The 19,929-nt window shown below is 46.0% G+C and overlaps 1 protein-coding gene across 2 annotated transcripts; it reads right to left on the bottom strand.

Moving 5' to 3' along the window:
- Positions 1-683: 683 nt before the first annotated feature.
- LOC307078409 (complement C4-like) lies at positions 684-19,896 on the bottom strand. Of its 2 annotated transcripts, none has more exons than XM_079740194.1 (41): positions 19,743-19,896; positions 18,080-18,251; positions 17,334-17,499; positions 17,139-17,209; positions 16,938-17,032; positions 16,749-16,831; positions 16,572-16,659; positions 16,362-16,482; positions 15,974-16,112; positions 15,764-15,876; positions 14,645-14,800; positions 14,385-14,555; positions 14,089-14,283; positions 13,849-13,992; positions 13,159-13,282; positions 10,245-10,331; positions 9,645-9,845; positions 9,413-9,527; positions 9,199-9,269; positions 8,966-9,105; positions 8,157-8,372; positions 7,905-7,956; positions 7,740-7,823; positions 7,443-7,649; positions 7,068-7,143; positions 6,772-6,970; positions 6,300-6,404; positions 5,668-5,830; positions 5,388-5,575; positions 4,904-5,062; positions 4,758-4,817; positions 4,580-4,670; positions 4,349-4,490; positions 3,761-3,845; positions 3,360-3,434; positions 3,164-3,266; positions 2,970-3,059; positions 2,786-2,878; positions 1,797-1,880; positions 1,549-1,681; positions 684-1,012 (listed from the first exon to the last, which is right to left on the bottom strand). In XM_079740194.1, the coding sequence occupies exons 1-41, from the start codon at positions 19,808-19,810 to the stop codon at positions 874-876; spliced, it is 5,064 nt and encodes a 1,687-aa protein (XP_079596320.1). In that variant the 5' UTR covers positions 19,811-19,896; the 3' UTR covers positions 684-873. The 2 variants fall into 2 exon arrangements, with proteins under 2 accessions (XP_079596320.1, XP_079596319.1); XM_079740193.1 differs by lacking the exon at positions 19,743-19,896 and adding an exon at positions 18,411-19,696.
- Between the last annotated feature and the right edge of the window lie 33 nt (positions 19,897-19,929).

The raw sequence follows: 19,929 nt of genomic DNA, 5'->3' as shown, positions 1-19,929 counted from the left end.
TGATACTACCTCAGGCTTACTTCACTCTCTGATCCAGGATCAGTGATATTACCTCAGTCTGAGGATAACTGAGATGTGAAGTAGATGTTTTAGAGTTCATTACCCCGTTAGATTCAGTGAAAAGGTCTGATAAGGTTAATTTTTGCTCTAGCATGGATCAGACACATTCGGATCAGTCACATTTGGGTGAACATCCTCATTTAGGATTTTAATAAATCAATCCCAAACCATCTGTCATTAACATTTACTTTGTCAGCAGCATTTAAAGTGTCCTAGGGGCCTTTCTGAAGCCCAGGTAGCATTTGGTACCAGCGCCATGCTACGGGCATTGCTGAGGTGAAATATGTGATGTGTTTACCTTTATTGATTCAAATGTTATGCAATGTGTAGTGCTGAGCGAACAGAGCGTACATTGAGCTGACAGCGCTGTGACACTCAGTACTTCCATGCTGTTGATATTGGAGCAGCGCTTTAAAATAATAAAGTACATAAGCCCGTGTCTGTCTCCCCCCCCCTACTCTCACCCCTCTACCATCCCAGTCCCTCCCATCCCCTGTTTGTATACCTTATATTTATAAATGATCTCCAACACATGTTTGGATATTGTATATATTTATAAAATGATCTCCCACAGTTGTTGGATATCTGGTTAAAGGTATTGAAAGAGGCAAAAAAATGATGAACATGCATGGTTTTATTAGTACATTATATATACTGTTACAGGTGGATATGCAGAACGTAAAGCATACATTAACCACAGGAGTGACACATTTCATAAGAAGAATATTTGTGGTGTATATATATCTCTGTTAGGATTTGAGTGGTCCAGGGATCATGGTTCTGATGTGAAATATACTGAACCAAAGTGGACCTTTACAATCTACAGTCATTCAGGTCGTTAGCAAAGTCATTGTAAGATTTACAACGGAGATCGTATCTCTTAGATGAGGCGCACCTCTGAGCATCAGGAACCAACTCCACCCAGGTGGTGGAGTCCAACAGGTACTGCATTCTAGAGAGAGAGAGAGAGAGAGAGAGAGAGAGAGAGAGAGAGAGAGAGAGAGAGAGAGAGAGAGAGAGAGAGAGAGAGAGAGAGAGAGAGAGAGAGAGAGAGAGAGAAAAGGAGAGAGAGAGACAGAGAAAAGGAGAGAGAGAGAGACAGAGAGAGAGAGAAAAGGAGAGAGAGAGATACAGAGAGAGAGAGAGAGAGAGAGAGAGAGAGAGTAAAGGAGAGAGAGAGAGAAAAGGAGAGAGAGAGACAGAGAAAAGGAGAGAGAGAGAGACAGAGAGAGAGAGAGAGAGAGAGAGAGAGAGAGAGAGAGAGAGAGAAAAGAGAGAGAGAGAGAGAGAGACAGAGAGAGAGAAAAAGAGAGAGATGGACAGAGAGAGAGAGAGAGAGAGAGAGAGAGAGAGAGAAAAAAGAGAGAGAGAGAGATGGACAGAGAGAGAGAGAGAGATGGACAGAGAGAGAGGTGTAGTGGGGGGGAAGAGAGTCAGCATAGCCTGGTATATATATCTTAGGATTTGTACTTCATGGACATCACTTACTCTCCGTGTGAGTCGGTGGTTGAGCCGTCTTTGCCCATGATGAGGTACTGCTGGCCAACCTCAAGCTGCTCTCTGCACTGAAGCCTGTTGGCAAACACTCTCCTGCTGTGCTCTGCTACCCTGGTGTCCTTACCTGCGTGGGACAGGACGTACACTCGTCGTTTCAAAGTAAAAGCCCTCCACATGAACGCAGTCACACATTTGCATTTGTCTCGAGTGTTGTGGGTGTCCTCTTTTTTAAGCCTTACTTGATTTGAGGAGCCTCACTACATTTATGTCGTAAAGCCGGAAGTTACTCTTGAAGGAGACATCGAGAACCTCCACCACGAACTCTGAAAGCAAATCCGGAAGAATAAGAATAAACACAGCAGCTGCTCTGTTGGTTCAGGTGATGTAACATGAGCACCAAAACACAATGTGTTGAGATTAAAGGTCCCATGACATGCCACCGGGTGTGGTGTGATTAGACGTTACAAGCCGTTTTGGAAATCGGCCTCTTATGACATCACAGGTGGGTGTGTCCACCTAGATGTGTGCTGGATAGATCAGTGTACCAGCGTACCCAGCGGACTACAGCAAACGTTGCTATGGGCCGGATTTCCAAAACGGCTTATCACACCACACCTGGTGGCATGTCATGGGACCTTTAACAGATGTAGTAAAATGATTAAATCTGTAAGAGGGTTAATGTGACAGGGTAACTGTGAGAGGGTTGGTGTAACAGGGTTAGTGTGACAGGATGAGTGTGACAGGGTTAGTGTGAAAGGGTTAGTGGGACAGGGTTAGTGTGACAGGGTTAGTGTGAAAGGGTTAGTGGGACAGGGTTAGTGTGATGAGTGTGACAGGGTTAGTGTGACAGGTTCAGTGTGACAGGGTTAGTGTGACAGGGTTAGTATTAGAGGGTTGGTGTGACAGGGTTAGTGTGACATGATGAGTGTGACAGGGTTAGTGTGACAGGGTTAGTGTGAGAGGGTTAGTGTGACAGGGTTAGTGTGAGAGGGTTAGTGTGAGAGGTTCAGTTTGAGAGGGTAAGCGTGACAGGGTTAGTGTGACAGGGTTAGTGTGACAGGATGAGTGACACAGGGTTAGTGTGACAGGATGAGTGAGACAGGGTGAATGTGACAGGGTAAGTGAGACAGGGTTAGTGTGACAGGGTTAGTGTGAGAGGGTTAGTTTGACAGGATGAGTGAGACAGGGTGAGTGTGAAAGGGTTAGTGTGAGAGGGTTATCTCCTCACTGTAATCCACCACAGGGTGGTAGCAGGCGTGCTGTATCCGGCTGCCCTTCTTAATGATGCTCTTAAAGAGGTTCTTCACTTCATGGCAGGGTCCTGATAGAATAACACAACGTTAGCAGAGTAGCAACAAAGCTTAGCGACATTGTGGGAGGCTGGCTGCCAGCGGTTGGGAATGAAGACCTACTCTCTGCACATTGGCACACGTCATCAGAGCACAGTTTGGACACCTCTGTGCCCCTCTTGGGGGCAGAGTAGAATATAGTGCACTTCTTCACTGCAACGAAAGCAAAGAGCAGAAATGAGGCTCACCCAGCTGGTGCCCAGGGAATGAATGAAGACATGAGTGGATGAAAGGGTTATGGAAAGGATGGTTGTTACTTGGTTCATAATAATCGTAGAAGGAGGCTTGAGCGGGCTGCAGGAGGCTGATGGGAACGGTTTGTTTAGCCTCAAACGTTACGCACTGGCTCTCAGCCTTGAGCTGCAGGGAAAGGATGTGAATACAGGATCAGGAGCAGCACTAGCATGTTGCATCGAATGTCATCAGATGGGGTCTGTTGTGAGAAGGCAGTACCTCGTTGAAGTACAGTATGACTCTTCCAGAAGATATCTCATAATGTGAGATGTAGAGCTCAGGGAGACTTTTAAGCTGTTGAAGAAACAGGGTAAGAGCAGATTAAGTTATTAAATTCAATTTTATTTGTATAGCCCTTTATCACAGGTACAGTCTCAAAGGGCTTAACAGGCCATGTATTTATAAATATGACACCCCCCTGACTCTAGCCCCCCAGAGGGCCAGAAAGAACTCCCTTAATTTGCAAGGAATAAATCTGGAAAAGGAACGCGGATTGGGGATCCTTCCTTCCAGTGATGATCAGAAGTGCAATGGGAGCCATAATTGACATACAGGCCAGTACATTTACCGTCACATAACAAAGCTATGGTAATAATCTGATGAGAAGGAGGCTTACTTACTTTGTCCAGATGCTCTGTATTAGCCTCAAAGCCACTGAGGAGGGTGATGTCTGCAATAGCCATACCAGTGAGATTGCTGTTCAGGCTGGAACACACAAACAGATGGATATCAACACTGGGCCAAGGCTATGACAGGTGGAAACATATGGAGATAGATTGGTGAATCCCACTCAGCTTCCCATTGGTTTCATACACCCAATAAATGTGTTTAAAGTGAACTGAAATTAATCTGTGTGAACTGAACTAAACTGAATGTGTGTAAAGTGAAATGAACTGAATCTGTGTAAAGTGAACTGATTGTATGTAAAGTGAACTGAACTGAATGTGTGTACAGTGAAGTGAACTGAATTTATGTCAAGTGAATTGAATTGAATGTGTGCAAAGTGAACTGAACTGAATGTGTGTAAAGTGAACTGAAATGAATGTGTGTAAGGTGAACCGAACTGATATGTGTAAAGTGAACTGAATGTTTGTAAAGTAAACTGAATGTGTATACCGTGAAGTGAACAGAATATATGTAACTGAATATGTGTTAAGTGAACTGAACCATCTGAACGCCATCCAGGTTGACAGGACTTAAGGACTTACCTTACACAGACATTGTACAACAAAGAGTTTTCTTTAGCAGAGTTTTCGTCGATTTCTCTCCTGCGTCGGGTTCTGTGCATGTCGATTTCTGCGTTGTAATCATAGTTTTCATCGAAGTACTGGTAGTTGTTCAGAATCTTAGCTGTTGAAAGAACGGTTGGCACTGTCTTCTATTTCTTTACACTGTTTGAAGTACCTTTTGAACTGGTGTTAACAACTAGACCAACTCACAGGTGTACTGAGCCTTCCCCTCCAGCGTCACATTGATGTTCAGTAATGTACAGCTTTCCTTGGGCTCCATCAGATAGAAGTGCTTCATGACCTGTACAGATGGACTGCTGAGTTTCTATTCATTCCTTTTTATTTGCTTTTGACAAACATTGAGCAGAAGTCAATCAAACCATCTTACTTTCATTTTGATGTTTCCCGTTCCATTCAGTTTCACCTTGATCTCATTTCCTATCATGGACTGAGATGACAGACAGGATTAAAGAGATGAGTTAGGAGTAGGGTTAGTGGTTCTACGGGCTCGGTGTCCATGATACTGTACTGTACCTTCAGCTCGACTATCACTTTGTCTGTCGGCTCTTTTAACAACAACTCCCCCTTGTCTAATTTTCCCGATACGAAGAAGTCTGCCTCCACCGTACTGAAAGACTTAGCGGGCTTCTTCACGTCATACTCTGCCAGGGCCTCCAGAGCCACCATGGTATCCTGGACACAAGAAAGTACTTGAATATAGCTTGTAGTTGTACTTGAATATAGCTTGTAGTTGTACTTGAATATAGCTCGCAGTTGGACTTGAATATAGCTCGCAGTTGGACTTGAATATAGCTTGTAGGTGGACTTGAATATAGCTCGTAGTTGTGCTTGAATATTGCTTGTAGTTGGACTTGAATATAGCTCGTAGTTGTACTTGAATATAGCTCGTAGCAGCTGGACATGAATATAGCTCGTAGTTCTACTTGAATATTTGTACTTGAATATAGCTCGTAGTTGTACTTGAATATAGCTTGAGGTAATACTGTAGCTAGGTCACCTGCGTGGACTTGAACCCCCCGCCGTAGTTCTCCTGCGCGACCAGCCAGCAGGAGGCGCTGTCGGCCCACGGGAAGTCCTGATGCGCCACAGCTGTCAGCAGGGCGTAGGCCGTCGTTTCCACGGTGATAGCCTCCTGCTGAGAGGAGCTTTCTGGATCGTCTTTCCAAACCCGGCAGCCGTTTTCATCTGTGGAGTGTAAAGAAGTCAACAAACACGCACACTCAACTGTTTCAGTGTGAGCATTGTGTTGTTGGACCGACATTGTGTGTTTGACCGACCTAATGTAGCCAGGGCTTGGAGCTGCTTCCAGGCTGGTTTGGCTCTGCCTATCTTAGGCAGACAGAAGGCCAGGCAGTAGGCTGTGATGGCCACAGCATAAGGCCTCTCCAGCTGCCCCGCGTGGGAGAGGAGGTACGACGTTGACCTGGCGATACTGGCCTCCTAAGGACAAAAATAAATAAAACCACAACGTGGTTAAACTACAGTGAAAAGACCTCAAACCAGAAAGCATGTATGGTTCCTGAACCAGTGCTAGCAGCACCCCGAGGGGTCACTTAGGTAACTCCATGCAAATGCAATTTGCAAATATGAAAAACACCAAAAAGAGGAATGAAAAACAGCAGTGGAAGAGAGTTGAAGATATTTCTATAGAAATTGATATGCATATATATCTCGAGCTCTATGCTAGGACTAGCTATATCTATATGTATAGTTATATAAACCTCTATGATAGGTGTAGCTATATCTGTATGTATATGTATATGAAGCTCTATGGATAGCTGTAGCTATATATATATATATATATAAAGTTCTATGCTAGGTGTTTCTATATCTATATCTTTATAAACCTCTATGATAGCTGTAGCTATATCTATATGTATATATAGCTATATGGATAGCTGTGGCTCACGACATCGATCTTCATGCTCTGTTCGACGAATGGGATGGCGTGCTGCAGCGCCACGGCGATGAACGCCGTCATGGACATGTCCTTCCCGGCGCCTCTGATCCCCCCCTGCAGTGAAGAGAAGGGGGGGGGGGGGGTCAGGAGAAGCACACCTTTAAAGGTGACATATTGTACCACCAGTTGAGAGTGGGATTAGCCGTTACAAGCTGTTTGGAAAATCGGCCTCTTCTGACATCACAAGTGGGAGTGTCCACCTAGATGTGTGACGGATAGATGAGCAACGTTTGCTAAAGTCCACTGGGTAGGCTGGTAGACTGATCTATCCAGCATACATCTAGGTGGAGACGCCCACTTGAGATGTCAGAAGAGGCTGATTTTCAAAACAGCTTGTAACGGCTAATCACACTCACACCTGGTGGTATAATACGTCACCTTTAACCAACCATGTGTGAGTGGGCTCATGAAACCAGCTTACATCCATCTCCCTGTCTCTAACAGGGTGTGGGTCTGAGAAGGACCCGTCCTGTTTCTGCACGGACATCAAGAAACGGACTGAAGTGCTGATGTCCTGATTGGACACGTCCCTGCCAATGTGACCCCGCGGGCCGCCGCCCCTCGCGGCCATCTGGCGATCCGCCAACAGAGACAGTACTTTCACAACAAGAGCGGTGAGCCTGGGGTCAAAACAGAACACGGTTATGGCCAGTGCTGCTGTTTAGCAGGAGCCAACCTGGGAATATATTTACAACAATATGGAGATAGAATGCCTACCAATAACTTGATGGACTTTCTTTCCATATTCCATAAGATCCATTATCTTTTTTGTATTGCAGAATTTTCATCAAACCTGGAGAGAAAACATAATTGTTTAAATATTTGTGTGCTGGGCTTGCTCAGGCTTGACTTTCTTCTCTTTGTTGACAACTGTTAAACCTCATGACATCATCATGACATCAGCACGACATCATCACAAATGAATCATCATGACATCGTCACGACGTCCTCATGACATCGCCACGACGCCTTCGCGACGTCATGATGACATCGTCACCGTGACATCATCCTCATGACGTCAACATGACTAGCACGCTGAATATTCAACAGTAAGCAGACGTGGGAGGAGTGATGTGTTTCAGACATGCTGACCCTCGTCAGTCATCTGCAGAGCCAGGTCCCTGGAGCCGGCTGGCAGCTTGATCCACTGCTGGCTGAGGTCCAGGTAACGCAGAGCCAGGACTGTCGGGGCCATCTTCTTCATGGTCTGCTCTGCACAGCCGCTAGGCAGCTTCAGAAGACCGGCGACCCCTTCGGCCGACAGGAGGACCCTGGCACTAGACTCGCCGAACCCCGCCCCTGGGAATAGGACTCAGCTGTGACTTACTGAAATGAACGGCTATTATAATATAGTAATATTACTAGGTCACCAGTGGGCTCAACACACACCTTCCATCTTAATGAATAGATTGGAGGTGGATCCGGGGACTGTCTCACTGGGTAGGCTTCCATCTATGCTGAAAGAAGCCCCCCCTGAGCAGACAACAGCACACCCATTGGTTGATCAGAAATAAAATTCAGTCATTGATTAAACGTTTGAAATGAAAGTCTCACCTTTCAAATCATAATTCAAAGTAATCTCTGTCGTCTTTTCTTCTCCTTCTGTCTACAAACAACATGAAAAAAAGAGAGACACTCAATGAACCTTTGCCATTAAGAGTTGAAACTGAAAAGTAAACTCTTCATTGGTTAATTCCCATCAAGTAATGATAGCCAGAAAACCTTTTTTGTGAGCTTTCACCCAGACTACCAGTTCCATTCACATCTGCCCCCCTTGAGAAACACACCTTAAATCCATTGACTTACCCAAACGTTCAGGCTCTTTTCAATGGCGTCGGGTTCCCTATTGTTGTTGATATCATAAAGGCGTATTTTGATGGGTATAGCACCGCTCTTCATGGGGACGGCAGTGAAGGTCACCAGCGTAGAAGACCCGCTCGCCACGCTGACGTTCACGAAGGCTGTGAACGTGGAGGAGCCCGGGGAGCAAAGCCCGGGTGTCTGCTCCATGTGAACGGCTAGCTGGAACCACAGACCAATGGACAGGGTGAGACCCACACAAGACCTACAGGCTGAGACCTACAGGCTGGAACCTACAGGCTGAGACCTACACAAGACTTACAGGCTGACTCCTACAGGCTGAGACCTACACAAGACCTACAGGCTGGGACCTACAGGCTGGAACCTACAGGCTGAGACCTACACAAGACCTACAGGCTGACTGCTATTGGCTGAGACCTACAGGCTGAGACCTACACAAGACCTACAGGCTGACTCCTAAAGGCTGAGACCTACACAATACCTACAGGCTGAGACCTACAGGCTGAGACCTACAGGTTGAGACCTACAGGCTGGGACCTACAGTCTGAGACCCACAGGCTGGGACCTACAGGCTGAGACCTACAGGCTGAGACCTACAGGTTGAGACCTACAGGCCGGGACCTACAGACAGAGACCTACAAGTTGAGACCTTCAAAAGACCTACACCAGACCTACAGATTCAGACGTACACCAGAACTACATTAATGAGTCTCTGCATAAAGGCACCTGAAGGACTTAATAGTGGATGGAACCACTGAGATGTTCAGGAGCCCAACAGTCATCCATATCTTTACCTGTACAGCATCAGGCCCATAGTTGTAGATGACTGCCACAATGCTCATTTGTTCATATCTCCTGACCGAATAGGGCAGTCTCAGAGACACAAAGATGTACTTAAAGGTTTTCAGCTCGATTGGCTCAACCACACAGAATCCTGCATGGGACACCAAGACAAAAGCTCCAGTCATTCATGACACACTGGCTTATATTAGAAATGGTAACTGGAAGGTAAGAAGGTAAGTGTTACCGTGAGTTGGAGATAGAGTTACTGCCTGAATTTCCCAAGTGGTAATAGAATCCGGTAGAGATAAAGTGTATCTAAAAAGGTTTGTAATTGTTAATATTATTTTTGTAATGTTAATATATGTATATATATATTTAATTAAATTATATTTTTTGGACATAAATAAAGAATAATAAAATACATAATATTATATATAATATATAAAATATTGCATTACTTGGGTTGGTCAGTGGCATCGAAATATGTAAATGCAAAACTTGGAGCAAAATTTCGACGGATCCTATCTGACGTCCTGCTTATGAAATGTTCCTCAATCTCCAGTAGACTGACAGCTGGAGGCAGAGGAAACATGACATAAATCAATCAATCAATCAATCAATCAATCAATCAATCAATCACAAACGTTGAATGGCCCTTTGGTTGATACGACTTCTTTCTAATGTGCTTACTTCTGCCAAATCCGTTGTCTTCCGCGGCGCTCTTCCTCAGAGCCTCCCCCCGAAGACAACACTTAAAGAAGATGTCGACACACTGAGGCTCTGCGTTCATCTCGATCACCCTCCTCCTCCTCTCCTCACAGGAGCGTCTCATGGGGATGGAGGTGAAGCCCTGGTCACAGCACTGCTGGAGCTCTGAGCTCAGGTTCCCCTCTGAGGACAGAGGAGATCCACTCACACCACGGGGCTGTTTCCTGATTCACTGACTAATGACACATTTATATTTGCATTTACATTTACAATTAGTGTGTTTGGCAGACACCTTAATCCAAAGCGACTAGCAATAAGTATGTATTTCCCCCTTGGATCAATAAAGTATACATCTATCTATCTATTTATCTATCTATCATTTGTCATAAGAATATATGGCTGTCGGTACAGTGAGGATGTTCATAGAACCAATTGCCAAGCACTAACAATAACAAGGTTAACCCATTCCCCGTATACAACAAAGATAGCTAGCATAAGGGGGGTGAGGCTATGCAGAGTGTAGGTGAACTGATATGATATCATATTATATATTTTGCCTTGTGAATGTAGTTGTTGCCTTACTCATCTCCAGGAGCTCATGTCGGAGGTCCAAGGCCCGTCTGGAGCGCCGTACAGCATGGGGTTCACACCTGGACCCTAGAAGAAGTGCTGAGGAACGACGCCCTTATTAGGTCATTAGAGGTTATACCTTGCACGCACTTTGAGGGAAGAATGAAGAGAGATTCAGAAGGATCACTTTGTATTCTCTCTGTCTAAGAGAGATGAGACACATACTAGACAGTATTACATGTTTGTCATGGTCCGCTCCTGATTTTCCCGTTCACCTGCCTGCCAAGCTGATCTCCCCTAATTAGCTCACCCACCTTCACCTGTGCTTCCTCTATATAAATCCTCTCTCTCTACTCAGTCTCTGCCAGATCGTTTCTCGATACTCACAGAGCTTTCCCGCGACTCCAGAAACTTTTCTCCAATGCTGATCCTGCCTGTTACCGAACCCTCGCCTGTCTGACCACCGGCCTGGTGTCGAGTCCCTGCCGGCCTGTCTGGTCCCCTGTTTCCGGCTCCCTGCCTGCCTGTCTGCCCTCCTGTTATCGACCCCTCGCCTGCCCGACTACCCGCCCGCCGACGGTACCCCCAGTCTACCTGATTGCCTGCCGGTTCTCGAACTCTTGCCTGTCCCCGTTTACTCTGCCTGCCCGACTCTGATCATCTGTGCGATCAATAAAACCTTTGGACTGCCCTGTCACCATTGTCAGTCTGTGCACTTGGGTTCTGCCACCCCCCCGTTACAGCACGATCTGGCCAAGAATGGACCGAGTAGAGAGTGCCCTGCACCAGGTGGTGGCCGCTACCACGGCTGCCACGGCACAGAATCAGCGGGACCTGGCGCACGTCCGCCAGGAATTGGCGAACGCCCAAGTAGGCGCCGCCGCTCCACCTCTTGTCCCTTCGCCCCGTGAACCCAATGTGGGGATTCCCGAGCGTTATGATGGCCACCCTACCACTTGTAACGCCTTCTTGTGCAACTGCTCCATCATCTTCGCCCTTCAGCCGCTCACCTTCGCCTCCGAAGAAGCCCGGGTGGCTTACACCATCAACCACCTCTCTGGGCGGGTGCGTCATTGGGGCACAGCTGAGTGGCAGAGAGGGACCCCCTCCTGCCGCTCTTTCCAGACTTTCAACGACGAGCTCAGAAGAGTCTTCGGTACCGGACCGCCGAAGCCGGAAGGGAACTGTTGGCCCTTCCCAGGGAAGCCGCTCAGTCACAGACTACGCCATCGACTTCCGTACCAGGGCCCCCATGAGCAACTGGAACCCAGCCGCTCTCCGTGATGTCTTCTTGCGGGGTCTGGCTGGGCACATCAAGGACGAGCTCGTCGCCCATGACCCACCGTCTATGCTGGAGGGCCTGATCGAGCTCGCCACCCGCCTCGACCTCCGTATCCAGGCTCGCAGGAGGGAGAGGCGTTCAGAGGCTCCGTCACGTCCTACCCCGCCACGCAGCCCTCCTCTCCCCAGGTTCCCAGTAACCAGAGGCATACTGGTGAGCTCCGTAGTAGACTCTGCCTCTCCTAGAAGACCCACCCTCTCCGGTGAGCTCCTGCTACCCTCCGGTTGCCATCCCATAGCCGCCCTCGTCGATTCAGGGGTCGACGAGAGCATCATGGACCGGTCCCTCGCTCTGCGGCTGGACTCCGTCCAGAGAGACTGCCGTCGTCGATTTCTGCTAGAGCCCTGGATGGACACGTGCTGGGGAGGGTAACTTCTCTGACTAACCCTGTACACATGCTCCTGCCGGGGGGCCACAGGGAGACCGTCCAGTTCATGCTTCTGATCCAATCTGTCACCTTGGGTCACTCCTGGCTTCGCAGGCACAACCCCAACATTGACTGGTCTACTTGTTCCGTCCGGGAGTGGGGAGTGACCTGTCAGCAGTCCTGTCTCAGGAAGCCTTCACCGCCGCCTATTCCCCTCGTTCTTGCCCCAGCCTCAGACATCTCCGGGGTCCCTGCAGCTTACTATGACCTGAGGGAAGCCTTCAATAAGGCTAAGGCTACCTCCTTGCCTCCTCACCGTCCCTACGATTGTGCCATTGATCCGGCACTTCACCCCCCAAGGGACGCTTGTACTCCCTCTCTGCTCCTGAGCGAGAGGCCATGGAGGAGTACATCCAGAATTCCTTAACAGCGGGGATCATCCGACCCTCCTCATCACCGGCTGGGGCGGGGTTCTTCTTCGTGGGCAAGAAGGACAAGTCCCTGAGACCCTGTATCGACTACCGAGGCCTGAACAATATCACAGTCAAGAACCGCTATCCCCTTCCACTACTTTCCACTGCCTTTGAGCTGCTCCAGGGGGCAACTGTCTTCACCAAGCTCGACCTGAGATATGCTTACCATCTGGTCCGCATCTGAGACGGAGGTGAGTGGAAAACAGCCTTCAACACACCAACGGGCCATTACGAGTATCTCGTGATGCCCTTCGGCTTGACCAACGCCCCGGCAGTCTTCCAAGCGCTGGTCAACGACCTGCTGCGGGACATGTTGAATAAGTTCATCTTTGTGTACCTGGATGACATCCTGTCGCCTGTCTGACCACCCGCCTGTTGTCGAGTCCCTGCCGGCCTGTCTGCTCCCCTGTTTCCGGCTCCCCGCCTGCCTGTCTGCCCTCCTGATATCGACCCCTCGCCTGCCCGACTACCCGCCCGCCGCCGGTACCCCCAGTCTACCTGATTGCCAGCCGGTTCCCGGACTCTTGCCTGTCCCCGTTTACTCTGCCTGCCCGACTCTGATCATCTGTGCGATCAATAAAACCTTTGGACTGCCCTGTCACCATTGTCAGTCTGTGCACTTGGGTTCTGCCACCCCCCCCCTTACACATGTGTGTCTCATGGAATAAACATTTTTGAAATATCGGATGCTATCATTATATTATTAGATTATATTTTATTAGGAGCGCGTCTTGCTTTCCATACCATCTGCTTTGGGTGTTGAACCTGAAGACACAAAAGACAAGCCGGCCTGGGTGAAGATGGAGTCGTGGTCGGACCCCCCTCGGTGTGAGCAGCCCAGGTCGTAGGACTCCATGGCAGAGAACACCTGGGGGGTCAACACAACTTTATTGATGGAGCTCTTTTCACACAAAACAGACTAAACCATTCGGTGAGGGGTTTTCACACGTAGTATGTATGAGCAGTGCTGCCATGACGAGCTGTTTATTGGTGTGTGTTGCACTGTGGTTGTGGACGCTGTATTTTGTACTTTGTGATTGGATGGTATTGCTATGTGGGCGGGGCTAGCTGAAGCAGGCCTATATATACACCATGCATGTCTGAGCAGAGGGACCGTTCTGGGGTCAATGGAGTGATTCATGTTGGACGGTTTAGTGTTGCTGATCAATAATTTATAGGCTCTTCAAGTTTGGTCTCTCAGATGCACGTTTTGGCCACGCCCTGGTCTACAGCACAGCACTTTGGTGGCAGTGCTGGGATCCAGTGGTGAGATCCAGTGCTGGGATCCAGTGCTGGGATCCAGTGGTGAAGAGATTCATACTACAGACCAGGACAATGACCAGGACGACAAAGAAGATAGAGGGTGTGTGTGTTTGTGTAGGAGCGTGCGTGCATGCGTTTGTTTGTGCGTGTGTGTGTGAGTCTGGATGTAACCTGCTTGGCCGTCAGTCTGTTGCGTCGTTCCAGAGCGTACATGGCCTTGTCCACCACCAGCAGAGCCACCCTGGCGCTCCCCATCACCTCCACCTCCAGTTCGATGGTCCCCCCGGGCAGGGCGGGGTTCGTGGAGGGACGGACCTGCGTCCCAACAACCATTCAGCATTCAGTCGGTCGTCCGTTGTGGTGAAGCGTATACAACATCTTTTCTAAGGTCCAAGACACAAAGGTGCTTACTTTGACCGCCTTCTCGCACTCATCGACCACGTCCACCCACACGGAGTCAGACACCAGGACGTCCTGCTGGTCGTAGTAGTAGCCAATCAGACGCAAGGAGGGCACCATCTGGGCGGTGATCCTGATCTCTGCGCTGCCCAGGCGGGACAGCGTAACCACGGAGCCCTGATGCACCAGACCCCCGTGACTCAAGACCTGCAACACACGATTCACCCCACGGTCATCTCAACCCTCGCTCGGCTGAAACGTGGACGGCGTTGCGTATGATGATGATGATGACGATGATGATTGCTCACCAGGTAGTACACCAAACCACCTTTGGGAACACCGTTGATGGTTTGGAACGTGACGTGGATCCGTTGGTCGACTTTGAACTTCCCGGTGGGAACGCTGATGTACAGGTAGTGCTGACTGGGCGAGGACATGGGCTTCAAAACCTTCTCCTGCGTCACGGTGCCGGCTCTGACCTGTTCCAAATGAAGGAGATACAAAACTGCCATGGTGGGATATGGTTAATGTGAAAATATTGTTGAAAACGATAACTTGTCACTCTTACGTTAACAGTGATTTGTGCAGTATGAGAAGCTGGGAGATTAAAGATGTGCACCGCTGCCCCCTCCTGGTTGGTGACCAGCGGTACGGTTTCCCCCAGGAGACGGAGCTCTACCGGGACCTCAGAGGCTGGAGAACCATCCGGAAGACGCAGGAGCACCTGACAACGGGAGGTCAAAGGTCATCTATCAATAATACTGACACAGGGACAACAGATGTAAATTAGCCTTGTGGCTAGATTCTGGCTCAATTATATATTGTGCATTGTCCCTGTCAAATAAACGAAAAAATCTAAATAAATACTAGCCTAATGCTCAAACTGATAATAATGATAATAGTGGATATAATGTGATTATACTAATACAAATCATAATAATAATCCTAATAATAATAATAAACAATATTTATATTATTATATATTTATTTTTCAATTAATTTAAATATATATATCTATAAAAATAAATATAAATCAAATAATTATACTTTTTAGTTCTTGTTTTATATTTATATGTAAATAAAAAGGTAAAATACAATATTTTGGTAACACTTAATAACTTATAATAAGGTGCCACAATAAATAGAAAACTAGTCATTACCTAACCCTTTGTTAATATTTGTTAATTGTTACTAAAATATCTATTTGACACAAGTTAATAGTTTTTTCATCATGGATTAAATATTAATTGTTTGCATAACCCTAACCCTAACCCTAACACACGACCCTAACCCTAACCCTAATCCTAACCATAACCCTTACCCTAATCCTAACCCTAACTCTAATCCTAACCCTAACCCTAACCCTAACGCTAACCAGCGACACTCGGTGGTCAGTGAAAATAAACTATTAACGTTAGTTTATTAACTTGTGCCAAATAGATATTTTAGGAACAACTAACAAATATCAACATAGGGTTAGGTAATGACTAGTTTGTTCTTGATTATGTCACCTTATTATAAAGTGTTACCGATATTTTTTATAATTATATATTTTATCATTATAATAATGATATATACAATTACTTTTTTATTATTATTATTATTAATAATTAATTATAATTCACTATTTATCATTATTGTTATTTATATTATTTCTATATATTTATATAAATATATACCTACTTACCATAATGTCTAACGGAGCTCCAGGAATGAAATACGATCGAATTCGAGATAGGTCGATTTCATAAAGTCGAGAAACGATTGGAAGAGAAATCTCTGCCTCCTGCATCTCACTGCCTGGAAGCACATGACCAGGGTTAGCCCCGCTTCGAGCACACCACCACCGCGTACATGACCGTACATCGCCTCATTACTGTGTAAGCGGCAAACGTACTCTGTTGTTCTGTGACCGACACGCTCATCACCAGTTCTGCACCCTCCTGATCCAAGTAGGTGACGTTACACCCTTGGCTTTGTAGCTGTGTCTTTAGCTCTTCAGCCCTGAGAGTCACTGTGCCGACACCATCTTCAATCTGTGAAGAAAGAGGTTTGGGTTTTCGCTTTATTTTAGTTGAAGTCGGTTTTTCATTCGCTTCCGCAAAAGACTCCAGACTCACTTGTTCCGAGTTCACCTAGACTCTGCATAGCCTTCCCCCTCACCCCCTGCCTCCTCTATGGACATCCTCAGTGTACCGACAGCGATATATATTGTTGTTTCTCTTTCCTCTGACAAATGTTCTTATTGTAAGGTTCCCCAGTTAACAACTTAGCTTGGTGCTCACCGAGCCAGTCTTCTCCAGTCCCCGGATCATCCGGGAGACTTTGAGGCACTCAGAGCCCTGCAGGCCGGCCACCCTGAACCAGGAGTGGAAGCTCCCAGCCACCGTCTCCCCGTACGAGTACCTGTGTGAAAGGTGGCGACTGTCAGACTACACCCTTGAGGGGAAGCTAAGGTCATTCATGTGCTCATAGCTTGATTCATCAGAACTCACTTGGCCGTCACCTTGAAGGTAAATGTCTCGCGCTCCAACAGAACGTAGCGTTCTTCAGAGTTTATGATCACCTCGAAACTCGGTAAAACTGCCATTAAAAAACAATGGGTCACTTTTGCTAATGGAATGCATAAAGCTGAAACGCTGACAAGGTTAAGATCAAGTGTAAACACTCACCAAATTTCTGGACCTGAAACTCCAGAGTAGCAGCATGTTTTTTGTCTCCTTCATAATGTGCAACAATTTTCCATGTACCCAGTCTTAAAAAGAAACCCATTAATGCAAAATAAATGAACGGAAATGGGAATAAGGAGGTGAGGAACAGGTTAAATGCCGTCATGCAGGTTTTATGATAGGCCTCCGTACCCAGCGACGTCAGGTAGGTACAGAACACTGCTGAACATACCACCGAACGGAACCCGGAGCGATGAGTCCAGCTTTAGATGGCTCCCAGATGGGTTCTGTGAAAGATGAGAATCCATTCAAACCATGAAAAGTGCAACAGTCTTTGGAAAGTCTCCTTAGAAGATCAGATTGAAGACGCATCACAACCCACAAAATGCTCACAATGACGGATATTTCAATTTGTTCCTCTGTGGGTCGCATGGTGTGGTCGAGTGCGAAGATCCTGTACTGGACTGGAAGTTAGATCATGTAAAAGACATGAATGAATAACGTGGGATGAGTAATATATCACGTACAAGAAGGATATAGTTGAGATTCAGGTGAATGGAAGAAGGAGCTGGTGTTGTGCGGTGGGACCTTGATCTGATGGTTTGTAGAGGGGTTGGTTGGTCTGGATGAAGAGGTAGCCCCTGTGCATGGACACCAGCACGCGGGTCATCTTTCTCTCTGGTGTCTCGGCCACCAGCAGAAGGTACGGATCAGACTTAAACTTTTCCAGACTAGCCATCATCTCCCTGTCTATCTGTACCAATTAAAACGAAATACATGTTAAAGTGTACACTTTTAGAGTCAAACTTCAAATGTGAAATATGTAAATGAAAAGCAACAGTTTTAGTCTTGATTATTGAGCTATGATTCAACAACGTAGTGTAACCTATATCTTCTCTACATTATTGAGCTATATCTAACCACAGTGATTTAGTGTACCTATATCTTCTTCACATTATTGAGCTATATCTAACCACAGTGATTTAGTGTACCTATATCTTCTTCACATTATTGAGCTATATCTAACCACAGTGATTTATTGTACCTATATCTTCTTCACATTATTGAGCTATGTCTAACAGCAGTGGTTTAGTGTAACCTATATCTTCTCTACATTATTGAGCTATGTCTAACCACAGTGGTTTAGTGTAATCTATATCTTCTTCACATTATTGAGCTATGTCTAACAACAGTGGTTTAGTGTAACCTATATCTTCTCTACATTATTGAGCTATGTCTAACCACGGTGGTTTAATGTAACCTATATCTTCCCTACATTATTGAGCTATGTCTAACCACAGTGGTTCAGTGTAACGTATCCCACGTTATCTTACCATGAGCTCCACGGTTTGGATGGCTTCACCGTTAGATGAAGTGGTCTTTTTATCAGACACGACCGCGCCTGACCTCTCATCCTCCAGATAGAGCGTGGTGGTCGAGGAGGTCTGAACAAAGACCTTCTCCTTAACGTTGACGTGGAACACTTTTGGAGCCGAGATGAAGAATCTGTAAGTTCACAAATGTGAATAAAAATGCTATTTAAATCAGGAAATATTAACAGTACATAAGAAAATAATAAATAAATGAAAAAATGTCAGTAGATATTTCAATTGCATGATTTTTCCCAGTGGTGGAGCAATATTTATTTATTATATTCAGGCCTACCTTTTACTGGCACAAACAGACTCCAGAGCCAAAATGAGCAAAAGCAGCAAACAAGTAGACCTGTCCATTCTAGAGCCTCAACTGGTCTGATAGTCCTGGTCTGAGCCACTGGTCTGAGCCACTGGTCTCCAGTTGTCTAGTCTTATAGTCCTGGTCTGAGCCAATGGTCTCCAGTTGTTTAGTCTTATAGTCCTGGTCTGAGCCACTAGTCTGAGCCACTGGTCTCCAGTTGTCTACTCTTATAGCCCTGGTCTGAGCCACTGGTCTCCAGTTGTCTACTCTTATAGCCCTGGTCCGAGCCAATGGTCTCCAGTTGTCTATATAGTCCTGCCCCTTCTCTACTCACCTTCACAGTTGTTATGGCTGCAGTTGTATTTATAATACTGAGCTCACAATTTGAGAGCAAATGAGAGTACAAGTATGTGTGTTTTGAACTTGTTTTAAAAAAAAGAGAATGAAGTATAATAAAATACTTTCCTAGTTTATTTGATATTAGATGACAGTAAAACATTGGGCTGGGTTCTCTCTGGGGATTTGCCAAATATGTGAGGGTTGTGTTGTCATCTGCTCTTATTGGTCTCTTCAAAACTGCCCCGTTTTTTCTAAATCATGTGATTTGCTGGAAGTTTCAGATATTAAATTTTCATTATTGAGCTATGTGTAAACAACATATTGTGGTTTAGTGTAACATATCTTCTCTACATTATTAAGCTATGTTTAAACAATGTTTAGTGTAAACTATGTCTTACCTACATTATTGAGCTATGTTTAAACAATGCTTAGCCTTACCTATGTCTTACCTACATTATTGAGTTATGTTTTAACAACGTTTCATGTCTCTATGTCTTCTCTACATTATTGAGCTTTGTTTAAACAACGCTTTATGTAAACTATGTCTGAACTACATTATTGAGCGATTTCATTATAGCTCAATGAATCTCGTATTATTCAAATCATTTTCTGACTCATTATTTATTCTGCTGTGTCATTTTATTTCATTTTATTTTTAGCACATACTTTCACACATGTTTATCTTTACATCAAATTTCGCATGATGGCGCCAACGTCATGACTACATGTTTTTCTCAAACCATCCTCAAGGTGGTGCTTTATTGCGCAATTGCCTACGTAGCCTCTGTTTCTTTTTGATGTCAAGCCTGCATGTTGTTCTGAAGACGCGTTTCCCTTTGGATCATAAGTCAACCTCAAATCATAAGTCAACCTCATCAGTAAACAAGTACAAGTAAACGGGTGAAAAATAACACTAGATATTTCAATTTCATGATGCTTCCCAGTGGTGAAGCAATTTTTATTTTTTATATTCAGGCCTACCTTTTACTGGCACAAACAGACTCCAGAGCAAAGATGAGTAAAATCAACAAACAAGTAGACCTGTCCATTCTGGAGCCTCAACTGGTCTGATAGTCCTGGTCTGAGCCACTGGTCTGAGCCACTGGTCTCCAGTTGTCTACTCTTATAGTCCTGGTCTGAGCCACTGGTCTGAGCCACTGGTCTCCGG

The sequence above is a fragment of the Pollachius pollachius genome, assembly GCF_949987615.1.
Source record: "Pollachius pollachius genome assembly, chromosome: 1".
In the NCBI taxonomy this organism is placed as follows: Eukaryota; Metazoa; Chordata; class Actinopteri; order Gadiformes; family Gadidae; genus Pollachius; species Pollachius pollachius.
The sequence above is the reverse complement of the archived record's forward strand: the minus strand, read 5'-3'. Positions and strand labels throughout refer to the sequence as shown.